Source organism: Mustelus asterias, chromosome 11 (assembly GCF_964213995.1).
Source record: "Mustelus asterias chromosome 11, sMusAst1.hap1.1, whole genome shotgun sequence".
In the NCBI taxonomy this organism is placed as follows: Eukaryota; Metazoa; Chordata; class Chondrichthyes; order Carcharhiniformes; family Triakidae; genus Mustelus; species Mustelus asterias.
This window is the reverse complement of record NC_135811.1, coordinates 81,131,407-81,157,462: the sequence shown is the minus strand read 5'-3', so window position 1 is coordinate 81,157,462 and position 26,056 is coordinate 81,131,407. Positions and strand designations below refer to the sequence as shown.

The following is a 26,056-nucleotide window of genomic DNA, read 5'->3' as shown; positions in this document are numbered from 1 at the left end:
ATAGGGCCTCCTACAGTGAACTTGGAATTGCCAAGGCCGTGGACAGTCTGGTTCATCCTTGGGCAGTGGGAAGTGAACTAGGAGGTTTGTGGCATGGAGCAAAGACAATGGGTGGAATTTTCCAGCTCCCCCGCAGCGGGTTTTCTGTGGCGGAGGTGGCTCGCCTTCGGCTGCCGGTGGGATCTGCTGGTTCTGCCAAAGCCAATGGTGATTTACATTGCTCGTCTGTGCTGCCATCGGAAAACCCGCAGCGGGGATCAACTTCAGTGGGACCAAAAGATCCCATCAGTGGGAATGGCTGTAAAATTCCACCTAATATTTAAATTGCAGCTCATCTAAGACTGGATTTTGGACAATCGATATGACAATACTGAGGGATTTTAAGAGATGGCAGAGTGATTGAGATGGATGACATTAGCGTACATGCGGCCGTAGATCGCAAGTCTTTGGATGAAGCTAGGGGACAGAATGTAGATGAGGAAGATCCTGAACATGGATCCTTGAAGGACTCCAGAGGCAACAGGGTGGGGTTGCCCTGGCGATGATTGGATTGGAAAGAGTGGAAATATAAAAATTTAACATTTCTGAGCTGATGAATGCTTGCGTTTGGAGAGTCTGGCCGGGATTTTACTGGTTCGCCCCGCCCATCAATGGACAGCGCCAAGTCGGTAAAATGGTGCAGGAGCTGAGAAATCAGGATCGCACCCAATTTCTCGGCTCTGACGATCTTACAAGAGTAAGAAGTCTCACAACACCAGGTTAAAGATCTTACAAGAGCCAGATTTCCGGCACGGTCAGCCTCCTGCCCATTTCCAGCGAGTGGCTGAATAGATTATTTAAATATATTTTAATGAGGATTTACATAGTGTTAGTGAGCTGGGCGCTCAATCGTTTGGGCTCGCTTGCCTTTATGGCGAGGAAAACACCTGCTCCCCATGAACAGGAAACAGTGTTGGCCTCGCTGGTAGAACTGGAGGCCATTGAGGCCTCCCAGGAAGGCTGAAGGAAAGGGGGTGCCCCTTGGGAAGGGCCAGCCTGGCACCTCAGTAATGCTCACTGGACACCTTTGCATTGCCCAACGGGCAGTGCTGGGGGAGGTACCTATGGGGCGGGGCCTAAGAGGGAGGGGCCTATGGGGGAGTGCTTATGGGGGGCCTGAAGGGGCAACCCAATCGGGGAGGGAGTGGGGGCCCACTGCTAGTCTGCAGGCGATTGGTAAGGGTGCAGGCTTGACGGGCTGAATGGCCTCTTTTTGCACTGTAGGAATTCCATGATCCTGACTATCAACCAAACAGCGACTAATAGTGCTTTCCTGCCCTGGAAATGGGTTCTACATCTGGCTGCAGCTGATGGTGTAGCTCCCTCGAGGCCTCCTTTAAGAAATGTAATCTACTAGGCCTCATTTCCCTACACACAGCCAAGTAGCTCTTCCTTGTCTGGTATAAATAGTTTTGGTCACCATCGATAACTTTGATCACCTCTCTTTCATGTTTCCTGTCATTTTCCTCTCCCACCAGGTGCAGAGGAGTCTGCAGTCAGTGAGACATGCATTTTCCTCATTTTGCCAAAAAAAACCTCCGATTTCTTTTCACAAATTTAACTGAAAAATAAATAAATTAGTGCACAAACAAGCTCCCTTACCCTCAGCCTGCTCCTGTGGAACAATGAGTAGATATTATGGAAGATGTAAAAAACTTTGTCAAAGAGTTGTGCTCTTGAGAGAACCTTTAAAGGAACAAAAAGTAAAGGGAGATGCACTATACTGCATTCTTTAACATCCTCAGCTTGGAGAAGGGATACAACTTTAACAATCTGGGAATAGAAACAGCACAATGGAAAAAAAAACAAAATGATTAAGCAGTAAAATTGTTGAATTAAATTATCTCTTCTTGTCATAACATCAGTTAAATTTATTTCAGAAGAAGTACCTGAAACATTAAAGGAGTTCACCAGGAAATCATCAAGTGAAAGAGAAAGCAGGTGAGGATAGGGCATGCCACCTTTTCAAGCCTTTTTCAAGTCTTTCTGAGTGAGTGGGTGGTTGAGAGGGTAGTTGGGCCGAGGGAGGAGTTGGTCGGGGTTACGACTGGGGAGTCGGTTGTGGTGCTCAGCTGAGTTATGGTGGCTCATCATGGAGTTAGACCTGGCATCGACCAGTGTACCATTTCCAGGATAAATATCCAGGTAAAGTCCCACGGATCGAGCTTGTTTTGGAGACATTTGTGGAGAGTTCTGGGCAGGGGAAATCAGCCCATCCGAAGTTTAAACTTCCTGGGTAATTTCCACAACTATCTGTGCATCAGGATTTTCACAGGGTGTGGTGAACCATCGTTGGTTCCCACTGTGGGATTGTTCTAATGTTGTAGGGTGGGATTGATACACCTGTGGTTGTTACTGTTGTGGCACATCCCAGTCGGGCTCCGCCTCCTGGGAGAGGTATAAGACCCCCTGCTCGGGCGGGACCTCGTCAGTCTGGGATAGTGTGTTAACGTTCTATTAAGTTCCATTGTTAGCCAATAAAAGCCTTCTGTTACCGAAGCTTTGTGCCTCGTGTTCAATTGACGCGCAAAGCATCTTCCACTTACTTTCAAACCTCTGGCCATACAGGTGCCCAAAGATTTAGGTCAATACCTTATTCACCCTTCAGACTTCATTGCAGTGTTAATGTAAGCTTACTTGTGACTAATAAATAAACTTTACTTTACTTGTAAGCAAAATTTTCTTGTGGTCTAACATTTTACCTTTTAGCTAGTTTAGTAAGATTTTAGTAAGATTTTTGCAAAGTTGATCCGTGTCAAGGGGCTATGGTCTGTTGCATAGTTTGAATAAATAATAAAATAATCAGCTTCCTGTGTGCTGTAATGTTGTTCATGTGCACCATGTTCCCAAATAGATACAAATGGGCGGTACAGTGGTTAGCACTGCTGCCTCACAGCACCAGGGACCTGGGTTCGGTTCCTGGCTTGGATCACTCACTGTACGGAGTCTACACGTTCTCCCCGTGGGTTTCCTCCGGGTGCTCCGGTTTCTTCCCACAGTCCGAAAGACGTGCTGGTTAAGTGGATTGGCCATGCTAAATTCTCCCTCAGTGTACCGGAACAGGCGCCAGAGTGTGGCGACTAGGGAATTTTCACAGTAACTTCATTGCAGTGTTAATAACTTGTGACACTAATAAATAATAAGTGGAAATGCACCAATAAAAGGCTTGTGTAAAAGTGGCTCCAACTATAATCCGAAGACTGATGCAACACTTATTGCAAGTGTGAGTGCATTGAGACTGCAGACACACAATGCCACCAGGCTTGGATCTCCTCTGTAACGCTGTTGCAGTCGCTCCCACTGTCAACCCCCAGCTGGGACGCGAGTTTCCGCTCGGGAGGGGAAAGTCTTGTCTGCGACTATCAGAGGGAGAATATAGGGGGCGGATTGGGAAGCAGAGAACAAGGGGGTTCAAGTCCAGCGGAGAATGAGCGCTGCTCCGCCCGGAAATAGTGGGAGGTAAGAACTTCTTAAAGAAACTTCTTTAAAAAGTTGCTGCACATTTTGTAAAGGAAAAAAAAAGTTTCGCCCCACGGCTGAATCTCCGTATTTAACATTGGGGGAAAAAAACTCTAATCCAGCCTCGGGTGAATAAGTGTGTGTTTTTATTTGGATACTTTTAACGATTTTAGTTCAGAGTCTAACCAATAGTTTGTGGTTCAAGGGAAACGATGGGACTTGAAGTTAGAACAAAGCGACAGTGTGCAGTTTAATGGGTGGGGAAGGGGTTTAGGGGCAGGAAACACTCAGGGCTTGGAAATGAGAGAGAAATAGACCCTTTGTATTAATTGTAAACTTTAGCATTCTGGATTCTACCACTCCTGTTGTTTAAGGATCCCAATGAATTGTATTCATCTTTGCCGCATTGTTGCCAAAGTCTGGGTAAGTTGTAACACTTTTCTCTCCTTTGTCTCGCCCTCTTTTTCGCGCTCTGCAGTTTTTAACAGACTGAAAAGCCAGCAGCAGTTGAGTCCTTTCCAACCCGCACCGCTGCCCCTCATCACTCCTTGATTAGTACAGAGTGGTGAGCAATACATTTAAAGTAACGAACAGAAGAAATGTATCCCTTGGGAAGGGGAGTTGGTAATACCAGGAATTTGGAGGGGGGAGGATAACCACCCAAAAAAAAAACAGCAGCTTAACGTGGTTTCCGTTGTTTCTAGGGAATTGCTTGCAATAGTTTAAAAGTTAGGTCATTGTTACCACATTTACTGTATTTCCAGGGGCAAGTTGGTGCATTCTTTAAATTCTCTGTTTACTTCGACTTTTCATTTACAGTTGGAGGTCTCATTTAATTTTTGAAGATTGTAGCATGATTAGTAATTCAAAATATTCTTCTATAAAGTATGCTTTGGAACAATCCAAAAGGTATTATTCTCCACCCCCCCCCCCTCACCCCCATCTACATTTTTGATCATTATCTGAATGTACATTTTGAGCTGGCGTTTGTAGTTTTCATGTGGGTGTCCTGTCGCTGGCTAGGCCAGCATTTATTACTCATCCCTGAGAAAGTGGTGGTGAACTTCTGTAGGTACACCCACAGTGCTGTTAGGGGAGGTAGTTCCAGGATTTTGACCCAGTGATGGTGAAGGTACCACAATATGTTTCCAAGTCAAGGAGAGCGAGTGACTTGGAGGGAAATCTCCAAGTGGTGGTGTTCCCTTGTATCTGCTGCTCCTCCTTGTCCTTCTAGATGGTAGTGGCCGTGGGTTTGGAAGGTGCTGTCGAAGGAACTTTGGTGAGTTCCTATGGTGCATCTTGTTGATGATAGAAACGGCTGCTACTGTTGGTCTGTGGTGAAGGGATTGAATGTCTTTGGAAGGGGTATAAATGAAGTGGGCTGCTTTGTCCTGGATGGTGTTGAGATACTTGAGTGTTGTTGGAGTTGCACTCATCCAGGCAAGTAGAGAGTATTCCATTACACTCCTGACCCATGCCCTGTAGATGGTGGACAGGCTGTGTAGGGAGTCGGGGTGAGTTATTCGCCGCAGAATTCCTAGTCTTTGACCTGCTCTGGTAGCCACGTTATTTATATGGCTGGTCATAGAATCCCTAGTGCAGAAGAGGCCATTTGGCCCATCAGGTCTGCACCGACTCTTGACAGAGCGTCTCACACAGGCCCCATCCCTATTACCCACATGTTTACAATGGATAATCCATCTAACCTACACATCTTTGAACACTAAAGGGCAATTTAGCATGGCCAATCCACTTCATCTGCGCATCTTTGGACCAGGTGTTTTTTTAATGGTCCAACATTTTTATTATTTTAAACCAAATTATTGGATTCACTAATGTTTACATAGGTTTCTGAGGAGGTCCACGTGGGATGTTGGCGCCCGGCCTGAAACATGGAGGTGGAGTTCGGTCCTTCCTTGCCTCTCGTGAACGAATTCTTACCATTCTGCTGTGGATAGCACAGCTGACACAGTAATGCAATTTCACGTTTAGCTTGAGCTACACATAAGCATCGAAGACACTTGCCCCTGAAATATCTCGAACTGCAGCAGCCTCCACAATGTTGTGGATGGCAAACTTCTTAATGGCCTTGTCTTTGGGAATGCAGCGGGCAAAGTTTGCATCGAATGAGCTGGACATCGCCGTAGCCCTTCTTGGCACATCCGTAATCCCTTCGCTTTTTAGTCATCTTCAGCACGAGTTAGCTCCCTGGAAGTAGGGTGATGGAAATAAAGGAAAAACTAAGTTCTGCAACCTTATTTAACCCACAAGTCATTTTGCAAGCACTTTTGAAAAGTGTCCGCACGCAAATGTTGTTTTTTTTTCCTGATCATTACTTGATATTGGGGTGGGGGAAGTGAAGAAATAAACAGGTTTGTTTGACTGTTTGCACTTAGTTTTCCCACCCGTTTCAGGAAAACAGGAATTAAACAATTCAGAAATTGACGCCTTATTGGTCATGACTTTCCTAAGTTTATCTGAGCAGATGGCTAAGGAGACACAATACAAATGACATTGCTATTTGTATTGGGGTAGGTAGATGGTGTCACCAAGGTTATGTGACTTGACTAATAATCCTGAGGCCCAGGCTAATGCTCTGGGGACATGGGGTTCAAATCCCACTGTGGTTGCTGGTGGCATTTGAAGTTGCTTAGTAAAATCTGGAGTTGAAAGGTAATGGAACTATAATTGATTATTGATCCATCCTTTAAAGGATGGAAATCTGCCATTCTTCCTTAGTCTGGCTTAAATGTGACTCCATTTGCACAACAATGTGGTTGACTTTTAACTGCCCTCTGAAATGGCTGAGCAAGCCACTCAGTCGCAATTAGGGATGGGCTACAAATACTGGGCCTTGCCAGTGGCACCCACATCCTATAAAAGAACAAATAAAGAAAGGAAGTTAACAAACATTCTTATAATGCTATTGATCTCCTGAAAGCAAAATTGTTTTAAGTACAATTGTTTTGTGGAGGTCTTTATCATTTTTGTAGTATTGTGGTTAGGATTCCATAACGTTACAGAAAAGTGTGCTGTGTGAAATTTTTATACTGTAGTCACTTGGACTGAGAAGAATATCCAACTGTACAGTTACACATTTAATTCCTTTTTAAATGTTAGGTTTGTGATTATTTATAGCAATATTGTACCAGGTTGAGATGCTGGAAATTGCATGTCAGTTGCTCATGTAATTATAGGGCTTGGCAGATGCCATGTTTGGCTGATACAGCACTAGACATGTGTCGTCAGATGATTCAATCATTTAATTTTCATTTTTATGTTCCTTTTAAACAAGTTATGTAGATTTTGACATGCAGAATTGGTTTGGAGCCATCCGAGTCGATTGGGTTTCCTCCAACCCCAAGCCTTGCCATTTAGGGAGCTGAAGATCGGAGTACAGAAAATCTGTAGGGATTTGCTCTTTTAATCCTTCTGTTCGGGGAGACAGTAAGTTTGTGCAGATGGAATTAGGAAGCTACAAAGGGACGTAGAATCTACAATGCAGAAGGAGGCCATACAGCCAATCAAGTCTGCACCGACCACAATCCTCTCCAGGCCCGATCCCCATAACCCCATGCATTTACCCTAGTTAGTCCCCTTGACACTAAGGGGCAATTTAGCATGGCCAATCCACCTAACCTGTACATTTTTGGACTGTAGGAAGAAACCGGAGCACCCGGAGGAAATCTACGCAGACACGGGGAGAACGTGCAAACTCCAGACAGTGACCCAAGCCAGGAATTGAACCCGGGTCCCTGGTGCTGTGAGGCAGCAGTGCTAACCACTGTGATGCCCCATGATTGTTAATTTTGCTGGCGATACAAAAGTAGGTAGGAAAGTAGGTAGGAAAGTAAGTTGCGAATGGGACACAAGGGCAGGATTTTCCGGCTGCGCTCGCCCCAAGGTTAGAAAATCCCGTCCGAGGTCAACGGACCTTTGCATGGTCCATGTCCCGCCCGCAATGATTACCGTGGCGGCTGGACGGGAAAATTCCACCCAAGGGGTCTGCAAAGGGATATAGATAGAATCATAGAATCCCTACAGTGCAGAAGGAGGCCATTTGGCCCATCGAGTCTTACTCGGGCTTCTTCTGCAACCCCATGTATTTACCTGGCTAATCCCCCTAATATATTTTGGGACACTAAGGGACAATTTACGATAGCTTAGCCAACCCACCTAACCTGCATATCTTTGGACTGTCGGAGGAAACCCATGCAAACACAGGGAGAACGTGCAAACTCCACCCAGACAGTCACCCAAGGCTGGAATCGATCCCGGATCCCTGGCGCTGTGAGGCAGCAGCGTCAACCACTGTGTCACCATGCAACCCCTGCCCATAAGGTTGAGTGAGTGGACAGAAAAGTGGCAGACGGAGCATAATGTGGGGAAATGTGAGGTTGTCCGCTTTGGCAAGAAGAATAGAGAAGCAGCAATTTTAATGGAGAGAGAATTTAAAACCTGGGGTTCGGAGGCAGTGCCGGATTTAGACTTGGTGAGGCCCGAAGCTATATAAAGCTTGGAGGCCCCTTGTTAAAAAGTTACACCAAAAGGTCTCTCAAAGATGCGTACCAAAACAGGACCTTGGGTCGCCACAAAAATATTGAAAACATAATTATGCCTTTTAATTATTTAATAGCAAGTTATTTAAAGTGAAAAATACAAATTATTTTCAAATGAATGCATTTACTGATTACATATTTATCATTTGGCTGGCTTGATCTCTCTCATAGATTTTGGTAATTTTTTGAGTTGCTCTTCAAGCTGGTGCTTTCTTTTTCTTTTCTGGTATCCGCTCTTAAAAGTTCTCTTCATTGTAAACCTTCTGAAATTTTGGAGGCCCCTGCGGATTGTGAGGCCCTAAGCTGTAGCTTGTTTAGCTTTTGCCTAAATCTGGCACTGTTCGGAGGGATCTGGGTGTCCTGGTATATGAATCGGAAGATGTGTGCAGTTACAGCATGTGCTTAGGAAGACAAATTAAATGTTTATTTCAAGGGGAATGGAATATAAAAGTAGGGATATTTTGCTACAGTTGTTGAGACCACATCTGGTAAACCATGTGCAGTTTTGGTCTCCTTAAGAAAGAATATAAATGTCTGTCGAAGCAGTTCTTGACTGATACCTGGGGTGGGCGGGGAGTTATCTTGTGAAGGAATGTTGGACAGGCTGGGCCTGTAACCATTGGGAGTCACAGTGGCTAGCACTGCTGCCTCACAGCACCAGGGACCTGGGTCACTGTCTGGGTGGAGTTTGATCTCTCTCAGTCAGTTTCCTGTCATTGTGACAGCTGCGTGAAAGTTTTTTTCCTCATATGAAGAAGGCATTCGGCATGCTTGGTTTCATCGGTCAGAACATTGAATACAGGAGTTGGGACGTCTTGTTGAAGTTGTACAAGACATTGGTAAGGCCACACTTGGAATACTGTGTGCAGTCCTGGTCACCCTGTTATAAAAAGGATATTATTAAACTAGAAAGAGTGCAGAAAAGATATACTAGGATGCTACCGGGACTTGATGGTTTGAGTTATAAGGAGAGGCTGGATAGACTGGGACTTTTTTCTCTGGAGCGTAGGAGGCTGAGGGGTGATCTTATAGAGGTCTATAAAACAATGAGGGGCACAGATCAGCTAGATAGTCAATATCTTTTCCCAAAGGTAGGGGAGTCGAAAACTAGAGGGCATAGGTTTAAGGGGAGAGATACAAAAGTGTCCAGAGGGGCAATTCTTTCACACAGAGGGTGGTGAGTGTCTGGAACAAGCTGCTAGAGACAGTAGTAGAGGCGAGTACAATTTTGTCTTTTAAAAAGCATTTAGATAGTTACATGGATAAGATGGGTATAGAGGGATATGGGCCAAATGCGGACAATTGGGATTAGCTTAGGGGTTTTGAAAAAACAGGGCGGCATGAACAAGTTGGGCTGAAGGGCCTGTTTCCATGCTGTAAACCTCTATGACTCTATATCAATTTTGTTTCTTATGCTAATTACTCTAAATCTGTGCCCTCTCATTTTTGATCTTTTATGACCCACGGCCGATGGAGCACATGCAAGTCCTGAGCCCATGGAAATCTAGCTCATGAAACCTAGGAAATGTGACTTCAATTGTTGCTGTTTTTAAAACAATTGGTTGGTTTGGCACTGTGGTTAGCACTGCTGCCTCACAGAGCCAGGGACCCGGCTTGGGTGACTGCAGAGTTTGCACGTTCTCCTCATGTCTGCGTGGGTTTCCCTCTCAGTCTGAGAAATGTGCTGGTTAGGGTGCATTGGCCGTGCTAAATTCTCACTCGATGTACCCGAACAGGTGCCGGAGTGTGGCGACTCAGGGATTTTCATAGTAACTTCATTGCAGTGTTAATGTAAGCCTACTTGTGACACTAATAAACTTTTAAAAGATTAAGAGGTGATCTTATTGAAACAGATTTGACAGGGTGGATGCTGAGAGGATGTTTCTCGTTGTGGGAGAGACCAGAACTAGAGGGAACAGATTAAAAATAGTGTCTCCCACTTAAAATAGAGATTAGGAGAATTTGTTTTTTCCGAGGGTTGTGAGATTTGGGAGAGAGTGGTGCAGGCAGGGTCAATTAATATTCCTAAGGGAGACGAAGATAGATTTCCCTGAATATATTTATTGTCTCCCACATCTTTGCCTGTCTGACTTGTGATGATATGACTGAGGCTTTTAGTATTTTGGATGGAAATGATGAGGTAGATGGGAAAGTTTTCTGCTGATGGGAGAGTGCAGGATGAGGGGATTGGAAATCAGTGCTAGGTTACTCAGTAGAGAAGTTAGGAAACAGTTCTTTATGAGGAATGGTGGAAGAGCGGAAAGCTCTGCCACAAAAAGCAGCTCAATTAATTTTAAATCTCAGTGATGAGATTTTTGCCACCAAATGGCATTAAGAACCATTGAGCCGTGGTGGGTAAATGGAATTAGGATCTCATTTAGCCACAATCTCACTGATAGGGGGAATAGGCTTGAGGGGCCAAATGGTGAGAAACATAGGCCAGGATTTTAATCCCCCCGCCCCCATCCGGTGGTTTCCGAGACGGGTCAGAGGAGCGTACAGCAGCGTGGACAGGATTCCCTTGGGGATCCTGCCTGCCTTGACTGTGATACAATTTCATGGTGAGAGGGTGCCTCGATCAGGAATCCCACCCCTGCCCTTATTAAGGCCCTTAAGTGGCCACCTAATGGCTACTGAAGAGCCTTTTCTGCCCAGCCTCAATTTGTAAGCTGATGTATTCCAAATGACTGACATTAAAAGTTCTCGATCTTGAGGGGGGGGTGAGATGCCTTCGTTGGAACTTCCCTTCAATTGGGGGCACGCTCCACCATCATGGACCAGAGACTTCTGTTTCTCCCACCGCCGCCGCCCCCGCCCCCCCTCTGCCCACCTCCCCCAGCCAAGAGTAAGATCACCGGCTCCAGGGCATTCCCTACCTTCTGTTCCCCAGAACCCCTGGCAGTTACCAGCACTGCGGTTCCTGGGACCTAGTCTCAGGTACAGTGCTCCAGTACCAGGTCCAGCCACTGCAGCGGTGTGCCTTGGTGGGCTGGAGATTGGCCAATAGCTCTCCGAGTCGTGGGAAATGGCACTGGACCTGTCAGAGACGGTGGGGATGCGTTCCCTGTGAACTCTCCAGCACTTGCCATCCTGAAAATGCAGCTCGTAGGCTAAGCGCACACATGAAATCTCTCGGAGACCACTGACCCAGTCAAGCTTCCTAAAGCTCCATTAGATTGCCTTACTTAGCTCTTATCTTATCTATCCATCATACCATGAAAGTGTCTATAACAGTGGCATCACATTCTGCAGAGTCACTTAAAAATTCCTCAGGAATCTTTTTGTCACCTTCTTCCTTCTCCCATCCTAACAGTTTTGTGTGCGCACTTTCCCTACATGGATTGCAGTGTTTCAGGCAGTCCCTTGCCACCACCTTCTTGGGCAATTAGGGAATGGGCATAATGCCCACATCCCATGGGCAAATTTCTAAAATCCAGATGTGCTCCTTGGTTTCATCATCTACAAACTCAGGACAGCATCCATGTGATGATCATGGACCTCTCCATGACCATCATGCCTTTTGCATTCTAACTCCAAGTGTTGTCCATCACAAAACCTGCCAACTACCGCCTCCATATCACCTGATGCCTCCATCTTTTTTCAGTTCATCCGCTGCAGAAATCTTAATTCACAACTATAGCCTCTCCAGGCTTGACTTGTTCTCCTGACAGTCTTCCCATCCTCTGCCCTCCCAAAAGATTTCTGGGGAAGGTGATGGCCTAGTGGTATTATCATTAGACTATTAATCCAGAAACTCAGCTAATGTTCTGGGGACCCGGGTTCAAATCCCGCCACAGCAGATGGTGAAATTTGAATTTTTTTAAAAAATCTGGAATTAAGAATCTTTTGATGACCATGAAACCATTGTTGATTGTCGGAAAAACTCATCTGGTTCATTAAAAACCCATGTGGTAGTTGTCAGTTTCTGTGATGGGCAACACTTGGAGTTAGAATGCACAACGCATGATGGTCCTTCAGGGAAGGAAATCTATCGTCCTTACCTGGTCTGGCCTACATGTGACTCCAGAGCCACAGCAGTGTGGTTGACTCTCAACTGCCCTCGGGCAACTAGGTATGGGCAATAAATAAAAGCAAATTACTGCAGATGCTGGAATCTGAAACCAAAAGAGAAAATGCTAGAAGATCTCAGCAGGTCTGGCAGCATCTGTAAGGAGAGAAGATAGTTTTGAGTCCAGATGACTCTTTGTCAATGGGCAATAAATGCTGTCCAGCCAGCGATGCCCATATCCCACACCTGAATTTTTAAAAATTCAGGTGATCCCAAAGCTGTGCTGGCCATATCCTATCCATTATCCAATCCTACTCTCCCTGCTGATCTATATTGGTTCCTGATACCCCAATTCCAGAAGTATTGAATTCCTCTGTGTGTGTGTCAGCTGTGGCTCGTTTGTCAGCACTCTCTCACCTCTGAATCAGGAGGTCTGGGTTCAAGTCCAACTCCTGCACTTTAGCACAGAAACCAAGGCTGAGACACCAGTGCAGTACTGAAGGAGTGCTGCACTGTCGGAGGTGCCACCTTCTGAACAAGACCTTAAACTGAGACTCTGTCCACCTGATGGGTTGCGTGTAGAAAATGCCGTGTCACTATTTGGAAGAACAGCAGGGGAGTTATCCCCGGTGACCAGGCCAATACTTATCCCTCGATCCACATCACAAAAAGCATTAACTGGTCATTGGCACACTGCTGTGGGGAAATCGGCTGCCCTGTTTCCTACATTACAGTGATTACACTTCAATGGCTGTAGAGTGGTTTGAGACATCTGGGGGTCATGATAAGTGCTTTACAGATACCGGATTCCGTATCCAGGAAGCTGGGACTAGACACTTACCAGACACAGGGATTTTCCAGATTTTGGGTCTCGGGGTGATGGGAGCTGTCAGACTTTTTTCACTGAACTGTCTTTTACCGAGTAGTATTTACTCCCTCTTTATGCTTGATGTATCTATCCATTCTCTCCTCGCTGCTTGCCGCTTTTTCTCTCATTTTCCAACTATACAAAATTACAAAAGCAAGTTATTGTAGATGTTGGAAGTCTAAAATAAAACAGCCTTTCCTTCATTTATTTTCATTTCGTATTAAAATACAAGTTTTTGGAGGGCCGAAGGGCCTGTTTCCTGTGCTGTACAAATTGTCTCATAATAATCAGGTTCTGCTGAAGGGTGCACTTGCAATGTTGTAACCTGTTTTACTCCTTGATTGAGTGTTGACTAATTTAAAGTTCATTTGTAGTTTCATGTGCAGGACCTGGTGTTTGGGTCCTTCAGGATTTTGTGATGCTGGATAAGGGGTGTGGTACCGATATAAATGCAATCTTTAATTTTCCATTTTTTTTTCCTAGCTATGTTAATCCCTCCAATTATCGCCACGCACACTCTTCCCCCAGCCAACTCCTTAAATGTCTCCATTGTTGTAACATTTTGTCTCTTTCCTTGCCCAATCACTTGTGGCTATGGCATTGGTGGCTTGGATCCCACATTCTGACATTCCCTCTCTTACAATCTCCCCTTTCTTCTCCTCCATTTACTTAGAGCACACATCTTCGGTCAAGCTTTTGGTTACCCCTTCTCTCTGAGGTTTCCCATTTGTATTTTCACCGATCCATGAAGAGCTGCTGCTAAATGCAAGTTGCTGGTTTTCCCCTCACTCTCACTCATGCACCACCCCACGCAAGAAAAAACTGACACAAATGATATATATTAGTTTTAAATAGAAAAAGGCCCAGGAGGGAAGAAGAAAATAAACCACAAGATAAGGGCAAGGCATCACCGGGAGCAACAAGGGTTGGACGTGAGCCGAAAGAAAAGTGGCAGAACACAAAGAAAAGGGGACACGTCTTCTCTCTGTCTGACCCCAAAAATCTCCCTGTCTGCCTGTCTGCCTGTGTGTCTATCTGCCTGCCTGCCTGTGTCTCTGTGTGTGTCTCTGTGTGTCTCTTCCACCCCAGAGCAGTGTTGTGGCTCCACCTTATGAGGCATACAAATACTACAAGAAGAATGTTTTCTGCTTCAAACTCTGAGGTGTCCCTGAACAATGTGAGATGTAAACTTCTTTGGGTTTAGAAATCTGACGGAGACCTTACTTTAGGAATAAAAAAGGCTTTTGAATTATCAGGAGAAGGCTGGGGGCTCTTTCATGTACTGAGGTCTTCCCAAAGTGTTTTGCAACCATTTGAGTCACTGCTGAATGAGCAAGTACAGTCCCATGGAAACAGCAAATAACATCAATGACCAGTCAGTCTGTTATCGAGAATTATGGTTAATAAGTGTTGGCCTGGACACCGATTTAATCCCTCCTGAAAGATGAGGCAGCGACCTGGTGAACAACTGCTGAAGATGCAGTATTGATCAGGCTTTGTTGAATCTTACACGGCAATCATAGAATCTCTACAGTGCAGAAGGAGGCCATTTGGCCCATCAAGTCTGCACCGACGCCAATCCCACCCAGGCCCTATCCCCGTAACCCCATGTATTTACCCTGCTAACTCCCCTGACACTAAGGGGCAATTTTGCATGGCCAATCCATCTAACCTGCACATCTTTGGAGTTTAGATGCTAGCACTTCTGTTTGCACTTCTTTTTCTAAGACCAACAACTTGCTGGTTGCTGGTCATGAGAAGATCTTGTGGTACTGTGCCTGCCTTTCTTTCTCACTTTCTCTCTCTCTTCCCTTTTTCACTCAGCTTCTTACCCAGCACAGATCAGCTAGATAGTCAATATCTTTTCCCAAAGGTAGGGGAGTCTCAAACTAGAGGGCATAGGTTTAAGGTGAGAGGGGAGAGATACAAAAGGGTCCAGAGGGGCAATTCTTTCACACAGAGGGTGGTGAGTGTCTGGAACAAGCTGCCAGAGGTAGTAGTAAAGGCGGGTACAATTTTGGCTTTTAAAAAGCATTTAGATGGTTACATGGGTACGATGGGTATAGAGGGATATGGGCCAAATGCGGGCAATTGGGATTAGCTTAGGGATTTAAAAAAAGAAAGGGCAGCATGGACAAGTTGGGCCAAAGGACCTGTTTCCATGCTGTAAACCTCTGTGACTCTATGACCTCCCCACCATATTCCCGTAACTCCGTGCGTTTACCACGGCTGATCCCCCTAACCTACACATCTTGGGACACTAAGAGGCAATTTAGCATGGCCAACGTACCTAACCTGCACATCTTTTGGACTGTGAGCGGAAACCGGAGCACCTGGAGAGAACCCATGCAGACACGGGAGAATGTGCAGCCTCTGCACAGACAGTGACCCGAAGCCGGAATCGAACCCGGTTCCCTGATGCTGTGAGGCAGCAGTGCTAACCGCTGTGAGGCAGCAGTGCTAACCACTGTGCCACATTGTGCTGAGTGTGTGCTGAACATCGTGCGCATGTTCCGTTGTTTCTGAAACTATTTTGTGGGGTTATAGTTTTTTTTTGTTCATACAAATGCTCCATTTTGTGTCTAACGGTGACGATCTGTTGTCTTGCAGGGGCCGATCATAAAGCTGACTGAATAACATGAGCTGGAGTTTTCTAACACGTCTTCTCGAGGAGATCCACAACCACTCCACGTTTGTTGGCAAGCTATGGCTGACCGTCCTCATTATATTCCGAATTGTGCTGACGGTGGTCGGAGGGGAATCTATTTACTACGACGAGCAGACCAAGTTCGTCTGCAATACAGGGCAGCCGGGCTGTGAGAACGTTTGCTATGATGCCTTTGCCCCGTTATCCCACGTGAGGTTCTGGGTGTTCCAGATCATACTGATTGCAACCCCGTCTATTGTCTACCTGGGATACGCCGTCCACAAGATTGCTGCAACAGAAGATCACGAGTATGGGCGGCAAAAGCCCAGGAAGCACCAGTATGCAGTGCAGTGGAAACAGCATCGTGCTTTGGAAGAGGCTGAGGATGACAATGTCGAGGATCCCATACTGTATCCGGAGATAGAACTGCATAGCGATAAAGAGAACGCAGATCAAAAGAGCTTGAGCAAGCACGATGGGCGACGTCGCATCAAGCGAGATGGTCTGATGAAAATTTATGTGGTGCAGTTGCTCACCAGGACTGCCATCGAGCTGAGTTTTCTCGTGGGCCAGTATATTTTGTACGGCTTTGAGGTGGCCGCGAGGTACCAGTGTCAAAGGGATCCGTGCCCTCATCGGGTAGACTGCTTTGTATCTAGGCCAACAGAAAAGACCATTTTTCTTCTGATAATGTACGGAGTAAGCTGCCTCTGTTTAGTCATAGACATCTGGGAGTTGGTGCATCTGGGATTTGGAATGATAAGGGATGTACTACGAAACAAGCAAAACTCCGTAACAGAGGCTAGCTATAGTTACCCCTACACGTGGAACACCCCGTCCGCTCCCCCCGGCTACAACATTGCCATCAAACCGGATCAGATTCCGTACACGGAACTTTCCAATGCCAAAATGGCTTACAAGCAAAACAAGGCGAACATCGCCCAAGAGCAACAGTACGGCAGCAACGACGAAAACATCCCGGCCAACTTGGAAAGTGTGCAGCAGCAGCTGAAAATGGCCCAGGAGCGACTGGATCTGGCGTTCCAGGCTTACAATGAGCACAGCAAGCCCTCGAACCACCCCAGGGAAAAGAGGAAGGCGGGATCGAACAAGAGCAGCATAAGCAGCAAATCCGGAGATGGGAAGACCTCCGTGTGGATTTGACAACTATTTCCTTGCTCAGTTGGCTTCGGTTGCAGATGGCTTATTACAAATGAATAGTTGAAACTGCTAGTATGGGTTATATTAAATAGCCATTGGAGATCCACTCCAGGTCAAAATGTGTTATCCACCCACCACAATACTGGGTTATCTTGGGTTCCATCTGTGGAGGTCTGCATTGGAATTTGTTGCAGATTAAGCTTTTTTTTTGGCATCGTTGAAGAACTCTGCTCACTGCGGAGGTGACTTCTGTCGGGTAGACTTTGGCGGAGCAATTGCCACTATTGGATTTAAGTTTATTCCTTCCACCAGCCATATTGCCAAGTTGGCTAAAGGTATTTCAAGAACTGAATGCAGCTCTTCACTATTCAGCTGTGTATACAAAACAAGTGCCTTTTTTTTTGGGAAGAGGACAGCAACAAGCAGCAGGTCAATAATCATAAGCGTGCTTGGTCATGGTCAATAAATCAAGGTTACTGGAGATTTGCATTTGAATAATTTTGTGCAAACGGTTGAATTTAAAGTAATTTTTTTTACAGTAACAGTGATTCTAGTATCGTTTTGTTATTATGATACTTGCACACAACATTTCAGGACATTGGTTTATCCAGACCACGTAAGACTTCTATTACGATGAGCCACATTCTACCACACACTGAGACTGGCAGCTATCTGCTTAGATACCTCCCACTTTTTTTCAAAATAATTTAAGTTAGATTTGATTACAATAGATCTTCCTGGATTGAATGAAAATTGATGTGGGTGCAAAATCTATCTTGATGCTCTGTTACAGTACAGGATACTGCAGAAATGTTTGAGATGCCGTTGACAGCTGCACACCTTCAGTTACAAGAGAATCCAAACCACATTGCCCAAGATTTCTAATCATGATCTTATTCAGTAAATGGTTTAATGCGCACCCTTTTTTATTATTTTAGAAGGAAGATAAGCAACTAGTGTAACAAGGTATTGAATTGGCACTTAAACAAAGATTGTTCATAAATTAAATCAAACTGCACATGAGAGACTGATCAGTGATGCTAAATGATCTTTAGCATAGAAATTGCAGCTTGCTATTTTTCATCTTTCGGAATTTAATTTTGAGATGCATGCATCTGGAGTGGGAAAGCATGTTTCTAGGACACATTGTGATAAATTTTGGTACGATAGTATCACGCAGCGTTCAACATGTAAGTACTACAACTGCTTGGATGTGCTCTCGAATGAGACACTTCTGTCGAAGAATGATTCATTGCGCAAAAGTGCAAACAGCAAGCAATTACCATGGCGCCTTAAGTAGTAAGGTTTCTTGGGAGAAAAATTTCCAACGCCGCTTCTTTTCTCTCCTTTTTTCCCAATTGGCGATCCAAAGTAAACATTGAATGATAAGTTGTTGACCTTCCTCAATGTTTTGTGGTCAGCTGTTGCCAACGTTCCAAAAAGAAGCCTTCATATTTACTTTGGTGACTCAACATTTTATTAATGTTAATGTACCAAAGCTCATAAAATGGATTGGTTATGGTTATGATGAGTTTATATTACAAAGGGCAGAGTCCTCAATGCCAGTATTGGACCTGTTGGGAGATATGTTTACAATTGTTTTGTTATTGATCAGAGTTAAATAGAATACATGCTATCTAGAAAAGCTTAGCATAATGAAAGGTTAATGCTTCCACGTGTAAGAGAAGGAACCTTTGCTGAGCTTTGGTATTTTTTAAGAATAGGATTGCCAAACTAAAATCCACTGTCTTCAAATATTGTTTCACAAACGCTCAACTGTGACTTCCAAGGCACCAAATGTGCTTTTTGTTTCTGTTTTGGAACAAATTGTAACATTTGAAGAATGCCTTTGGTTTCAGTCCATTGCAAATAACCCTTGTGTTCGGCTAAGTGTTTCTGTAGGAGAGAAGATGCTAGAAAATCACCAACGAGGACTTTTCAGTTTGTCCCTATCGTATTTTTGAGAGGAAGTTTCATGTGTACTTTCCAACCAAAACATTATTAGGTTCGGGGAGTGTTTGCTCCAGATGTTTGCAGCGCTCTTGGCCATCAACAGATTAAAATGTCTTCTCGTCACGGATGCAGGGGTCACTCCTGATTGGTTAAAAGTGCCGTCATGACTTCATGTTGAAGCCGCATTCTCAAGCTGGACCTTACCTTTTTAGCTAAAAGGGAATATTAATTATTTTCAGAATATTGAACTATGTTTAAAAACAATGCCTACTTTCATGTACCTTTTCTTTTGAATTTAGCTACACCGCACATCACTTTTTTTAGTGAAGTGATGGGAGTGCCAAATGGAAAACTGTCTCCTGATTCATCGAGTCACTTTTTATGATAAATTTTGCGTTGCCATTTGAAAGAAAAACAAGGTGCCTTTTTTTTTGTGTTCTGTTACCTAACTTTCATGCTACATTCCAAACTCTGTGTAAAAGGCATATTTTATTTCATGCTGAAGTTGTGTGCATGTGGAACCAGGTCTTCAGATTGTCTTCTTTAGTTGTCTAAGGAAATGTACCTTGTCATTGCATAATCAATGCAAATTATCCTAGTTGTTTTTTATATAATACAATTGGCAAAAAAAAGGTCAGCATATTTGAAGAAACAAGTTTGTTTGAAAGCCTGTCTGTTTTCTGCATGTTTTCAGAAGGACTTCAGAATTGTAACTACAAATAGAAGTTTTGTTCTATATGTTGTCTGTCTGTTCTTTCACTTGTGTATGCTTGTATCATACTATTTAAAATGGTTCCCTTCCACGCAATTTGAATGGAAACTGGATGAACTTCCATGCTTCAAGTATTTTGGGCGCGCAACGTTGGTTTAGGCTTACATTAATACCGAAGTGAAGTTACTGTGAGAATCCCTTAGTCGCCAAACTCCAGCGCCCGTTCGGGTACATTGAGGGAGAATTTAGCATGGCCAATGCACTTAAACAGCATGTCTTTCAGACTGTGGGAGGAAGAAACACACATGCAGACACGGCGAGGAAGTGCAGACTCTGCACAGACAGTGACCCAAGCCAGGGATCGAGCCCAGGTCCCTGGCGCTGTGAGGCAGCAGTGCAAACCACTGTGCCACTTCGCCGCCCCAATTTGGGAGGGGGGTGGGAGGGTCAACATCAAAAATATTAATCTAATTTTAATACCTAATGATGGAGTATTCTGTCCAATTCTGGACACGCTTTAGAAAGGGTGCAGAAAAGGTTTATAAAAATTGGTTTCAGGGGCAAGGTGGTAGATTGGAGAAGCCAAGACCCTTCTTGTTGGAAAAGGGAAGGTTGAGAGGAGGTTTTTGCAGAAGTGTTCAAAATCACGAGGTGTCTGGTCAGAGTAGATAGTGAGAAACTTGTTTCTATTGCTGGAAGGATTGAATACCAGAGGACCGAGATTGAAGGTGATTGTCAAAAGCAGTGGCGATGCTGTGGAGAAAACATTTCCACGCAGGGTGTGGTTAGGATCTGGAATGCACCACCTAAGAGTGTGATAGAGGCAAACTCAATCAAGACATTGAAGTTGGAATTGGATCATTATCTGAAGAAAGAAATTACAGGGCTATGGAGTAAAGACGTGAGTGGCATTATGATGGGCCAAATGGCCCTCCTTCCGTGATGTGACCATTCTATGATTCTATGCCTGTAACACCTTTAAGTTCAGTCCCATATCTTTAAATATGGCAGAATATTATGCAGCAATATACTTCACTGTAAGAATTTCAGGTTAAGTGTGTTGTTCCTGTTGTAAATGGTCTCAGTCGAATTATTAGTAGAATTGGAGATCCTGGAAGTGTGGTTACATTGGGGTTAAGGCCAGGACCCATGTCCTACTTTAATTTTTAAAAAGATAGTTCTTCTTCATGCCAAGAGCCTTTTAGTTATCTCAATGCATCCAGTACGCTTGCTCTATGTTGCTGCCTTCACCCACGTGACATCAGTCCCTCCTTATTGTTGCAGGAGTGAGCAGTGCTCTGGGATATCTTGCCATCCAGGGGGACGCTACATGACCCTGTCTGGTTTAAAGTTCATGGGGTAGAGCTTCTGTTGAGTGAAGTTCACTTAGGAGCGCTTAAAGCACTTGTGCCGCATTCCTGTGCTTTCTATTTTTATGAAGACCTTCAATGTGTGCACCACTGCCAGGATTCCTTTAATTCAGGAGAACAATAAAACTGCCTCTGACCTTCGGAGAAGAGCAGTAGTCAATGTCTCAGCTTTTGGCCGATGCCTCTTATTGCCCCTCTTTCCCAGGTAGGGAAGTGGCTGTCTCCTAATTGAGGCACTTGTAGGTAACAAGTAAAGGTCTTGTGTGAAAATGATGGTTGTGCAGCAAGTTGAAGTCGGTGAAGAGAACGAAGGAGCCCTGTGCATGAGACAGAACAGTGGTGTTCTTTGTCCATATTCAGAACAGTTGGCAGTGGGAGAAGCTGGTCTGTTTGTGCTAGTGAATTGTAGGATGCTTACTGGTGAATATATTGCATTTCACTATGGTCCAGATCACCTGCAATGTGTCACTAATTTGGGTTGCCCAATGGTTAGCATTGCTGCCGCACAGTGCCAGGGGCAGTCCGAAATACATGCTGGTTAGGTGCATTGTCCGTGCTAAATTCTCCCTCGGTGTACTCGAACAGGCGCTGGAGTGTTACGACTTGGGGATTTTCACAGTAACTTCATTGCAGTGTTCGTGTAAGTTTACTTGTGACACTAATAAATAAGCTTTAAACTTAAAATGAAGCACAGTTTTATTATGGGTCAGGTTAGAAACTCCAAAATACTTTATGGAGACCGCCCGAACCATAAGTTTTGCATCTTGAATTTGGCCAGGATGAGCATGATATGTTTCACCTCAGGTATGATTCAACAACCCACGAGGGAGATTTTATCAAACAAAGTTTATAGTTAACGTGTATAAAAAGAAAATTAGCAATATATTTTATCAACGACAAACAAAAAACAGAAAGAAAACAACTGCAATAGGGTATTAACCCTTAATTGAATATTAAAGCTATTCCAACAAACCAAAACCTTTCATAGACAAAACCCTTTCACAGGCTTAATACGGCATAGATTAAAATCTCACTCGACTGGAACGAAGTCTTTTCGAAGTCTGTACTTTCCTTCCGGAAGGCAAAACATTGCCTTGAGATAGAATAGAATCATAGAAACCCTACAGTACAGAAAGAGGCCATTCGGCCCATCGAGTCTGCACCGACCACAATCCCACCCAGGCCCTACCTCCACATCCCTACATATTTTACCCACTAATCCAAAGAACAATACAGCACAGGAACAGGCCCTTCGGCCCTCCAAGCCCGTGCCGCTCCCTGGTCCAAACTAGACCATTCTTTTGTATCCCTCCATTCCCACTCGGTTCATATGGCTATCTAGTTAAGTCTTAAAACCCTCTAACCTACGCATTTCAGGACACTAAGGGGCAATTTTTTAGCATAGCCAATCAACCTAACCCGCACATCTTTGGACTGTGGGAGGAAACCGGAGCACCCGGAGGAAACCCACACAGACACGAGGAGAATGTGCAAACTCCACACAGACAGTGACCCAAGCCGGGAATCGAACCCAGGTCCCAGCTGCTGTGAGGCAGCAGAATTTCCAAATAGAACAGGGAGACACTGAGAGAGAGAGACTTCAGCTTCTTTCTTGCTTGATGCCCCTGCTAAAACTAAAAACTAAACTGCAGCCTCCGAACTCTCCAAACTGAAACCTGAAACTCTCTGGAAAGAAAAGAAACTGTCCAAAAACACATGACCTTTACTCCTAACAATGCAGGATCGTAAAACTAATCCCAGAGTAAACATAAACAACCCCCACTTAAGCTATTGAAGTAGCAATAAAAGGACTCATTGTAGTCAGCCCAGCAACAATGACATCACAGAAACTGTGAGCACTGCAGAATGTTTAAAAGAAAAACTTTTCTTAAAGGGACACTAACATCACAGTTGGAGCAGGTGGTTCTTTTTTGGTATAGTTGAGTTTGAATCAAGTCCTGACTGTTGATCAGCATGAACTTTCAGACTGTAAAATGCAGTTATGAAATGACGCTGGAGAGTGGGAGCTCTGCTCCCAGGAGACAGTCTCACTACAGTGTTGGAAATGAAAATTGTCCCATTGAAGTAGGACAGATGCTCACAGCTTTCATATGCAACTGATTTTGTCAAGCCTGATTTGAAAACCTCATTACCATTGGGGTGCACTAAATAGAAAACATAACAATACAATTTTTCATTATTGAGTTAAATCCCACTTCCCAAAAACTATTTCAGTATACATCATTGTGAAGGGTAATTATCGTTCTACCAAGCTCCATTAATAGTTTTGTCTGCATACACCGCATATCTGCAAAACCCTATTAACTTCCTACCATTATAAATTCCTGTAACCATATTTATAATAGAAATTGTTAATGTAAAACAGTCACAGTGATAATTCTCTTTAACACCTCAGCTTATAACTGCAGAGAAATATCTGAGCTCTAATCAATTCTTGTGACAAATTGCTACATATTTTATTATTCATAGAATCCCTACAGTGCAGAAGGAGGCCATTCAGTCCATCGACGCTACATCGACAACAATCCCACCCAGGCCATAACTCCACCTATTTACCCTGCTAATTGCGCTAACACTGAGGGGCAACTTAGCATAGTCAATCAACCTAACCTGCACATCTTTGGATTGTGGGAGGAAACCGGAGCCCCCGGAGGAAACTCACGCAGACATGGGGCGAATGTGCAAACCCACACAGACAGTGACCCAAGGCCGGAATTGAACCTGGGCCCCTGGCGCTGTGAGGCAGTAGTGCTAAGCACTGTGCCACTTTAACAAATAAATACAACCAAAGGATTTTACAAAATAAGAACGGAATATGAATTTAATATAGTCACAGAATTGCATCTGTGTCTCTCGATCTAATTATCACCCTCTCACCATACTTCATACAGGCTAAGTTTTTTAAAGTTTATTTATTAGTGTCACAAGTAGGTTTACATTAACACTGCAATGAAGTTACTGCAATGAAGTCCGGTGCCTGTTGGGGTACACTAAGGGAAGAATTTAGCATGGCCAATGCATCCTAACCAGCACATCTTTCGGACTGTGGGAGGAAACTGGAGCACCCGGAGGAAACCCACGCAGACACGGGGAGAACGTGCAGACTCCGCACAGACAGTGACCCAAGCTGGGAATCGAACCCGGGTCCCTGGCGCTGTGAGGCAGCAGTGCCAACCGCTGTGCCACCGTGCTGCCGCTACACTAAACCCTGACAGTTATGTGCAATGTCTTGAGTGAAACAGCCAGTATGCTTAAATGAAGTTGCGATGCATCTTGATCATTTGTATGATCCCTGACACTTGCCGGCTGTTGTTGACTGCTCTCCTGATGGATGATCCTGATTGTCAACTTCCCATTATTTGTGCACCACTTTCTATTCCACATCCATGTTTGGATGCTGTATTTGACTTGTAAATGCCATCTTTAATGCCTATTCTTGCATGGGTAGAAGTTGGGTGCAGACTATCACAGCATCCCTGAGGCAACTGCTGGAATCTAAAACTCATCAAGATAAGTTGCAATTAAATTAATTACAATTGTTTTTTTAAACATTATGATCAATTTCTAAACAAGCCTCCCCCATCTGCTTCCCAGGGCTCACTGTGTAAACTCGATTGGTTATGATGTTAGATATAGCAGCTGTAAAGTCCTGTGTGAGTACAGTACACGTAACTCCTTGTACTACAAAAGACAATGTTTCTCCAGCACTTGGGAAAAGGATGAGATTTATGGGAACTGGCGAGGGAACTATTCTATAAAGTTAAATGGCCTTGAAAAAATTTAATGTTTTTCTCCATAACGTACTTGTAGTTTAAAACAAGATTTCCTTCAAATGCAATGGCTTCTCTTCCAAATTCTCTGTTTCTGGTGTCCCCCAGGATCTAGGCTTGGTCGCTTTCCTATTTCTCCTATAATGGGAAGATCACAAGGCGGGGGAACAGCAGCAGCAGCAGGCAAATGATCCAAGGTGCATCGCAACTTCATTTAGGCCTACTGGCTGCCCCTCGTTGCTAATCCAAAACCTCAGGGCTGCATTTTACTAGCCTCCACCACCCCCAGTAGGCCACTAAATCATGGGCAGCCATGTCAGCTCTGCACCCGGTTCACAACCTGCCATTGGGGGGGTGGCACAGTGCTTAGCACTGCTGCCTCACGGCTCCAGGGACCCGGGTTCAATTCCGGCCTTGGGTCACTGTTTGTGTGGAGTTTGCATGTTCTCCCTGTGTTCATGTGGGTTTCCTCCAGTTTATTCCCACAGATGTGTGGATTAGGTGGATTGACCATGCTAAATTGCCCATTAGTATCAGGGGGACTAGCAGGGTAAATATGTGAGGTTACAGGAATAGGACCTGGGGTGGGATTGTTGTCAGTGCAGACTCGATGGGCCGAATGTCCTCCTGCACTGTAGGGATTCTGGAATCGGATGGTCTGCGCCCCTCCCCCCAGGAGGTGATTAGCCAATCTTCACAAATCAGGGTGCGGTTAGGGGGAATTTAACAGTTCCGGTGGTGGGTGGAACCCTTGCAAGATGAGGAGAGTAGCAGTTAAATTGAGGCACCCGCTGGTGACAGCCCAGTCTGGAAGGTTTTCTGAAGGAAAGTGGGGACTGAGGGCAGGGGCGACACCCCCCCAGTGAGTTATCCTCCAGCACTCGACCCTTCAGTTTAAAAAAAAAATCCTACCTGTTGAAGACAGTAGGTCAATTCTGCAGTGGCCATCATTCCTAATGGCACTGGTGAGCTGCCAGCTCTCTCACTGGGCAGCTCTTGGGTGGTGGCAAAATTCAGTTGGAAGTCCGGCCAGCTGCCCATCTAAGGCAGCAGCAGCATATTCCCAACATCTGCCCAATCGCTACAATTCAGGCCCTAGTTTCCACATGTAGACTTGATGGTGGTCATCACAACCTCCCCACAACCTCCCTCAATCCATCCACTGTCTCTAAATTGTCAGACTGTTGGTCAGGCATCCGCTACTGAATGAGAAGAAATCTCCAATTAAATATTGGGAAGACTGTCATTGTCTCCGATCCCCTCCAAAAACTTAGCTCCTTGATCCCAACTCCATCCCTATCTCTGCCAACTGTCTGCAGCCAAGGCAGAATGTTTGCAACTTTGGTGTCAAGTTTGACCCCGAGATGTGCTTCCCACACATATCTGCAGTATCAATAAGAATGCCCACTTTCACCTCCGGAACATCACCCCACTCTTGTCTCTGCCACAGTCTCAGCCTGTCTGCAGCTCGAACCCGGGTCCGTGTCT

General features: G+C 44.8%; 1 protein-coding gene across 2 annotated transcripts; it reads left to right on the top strand.

Annotated features, from left to right (window-relative positions):
• The first annotated feature begins 3,378 nt into the window (after nucleotides 1–3,378).
• LOC144500617 (gap junction gamma-1 protein-like) lies at nucleotides 3,379–19,170 on the top strand. 2 transcript variants are annotated; one of them, XM_078223840.1, is made up of 3 exons: nucleotides 3,468–3,498; nucleotides 3,873–3,921; nucleotides 15,545–19,170. In XM_078223840.1, the coding sequence occupies exon 3, from the start codon at nucleotides 15,573–15,575 to the stop codon at nucleotides 16,743–16,745; it is 1,173 nt and encodes a 390-aa protein (XP_078079966.1). In that variant the 5' UTR covers nucleotides 3,468–3,498; nucleotides 3,873–3,921; nucleotides 15,545–15,572; the 3' UTR covers nucleotides 16,746–19,170. The 2 variants fall into 2 exon arrangements, with proteins under 2 accessions (XP_078079967.1, XP_078079966.1); XM_078223841.1 differs by lacking the exon at nucleotides 3,873–3,921 and having other exon boundaries at nucleotides 3,379–3,498.
• The last annotated feature ends 6,886 nt before the right edge of the window (nucleotides 19,171–26,056 follow it).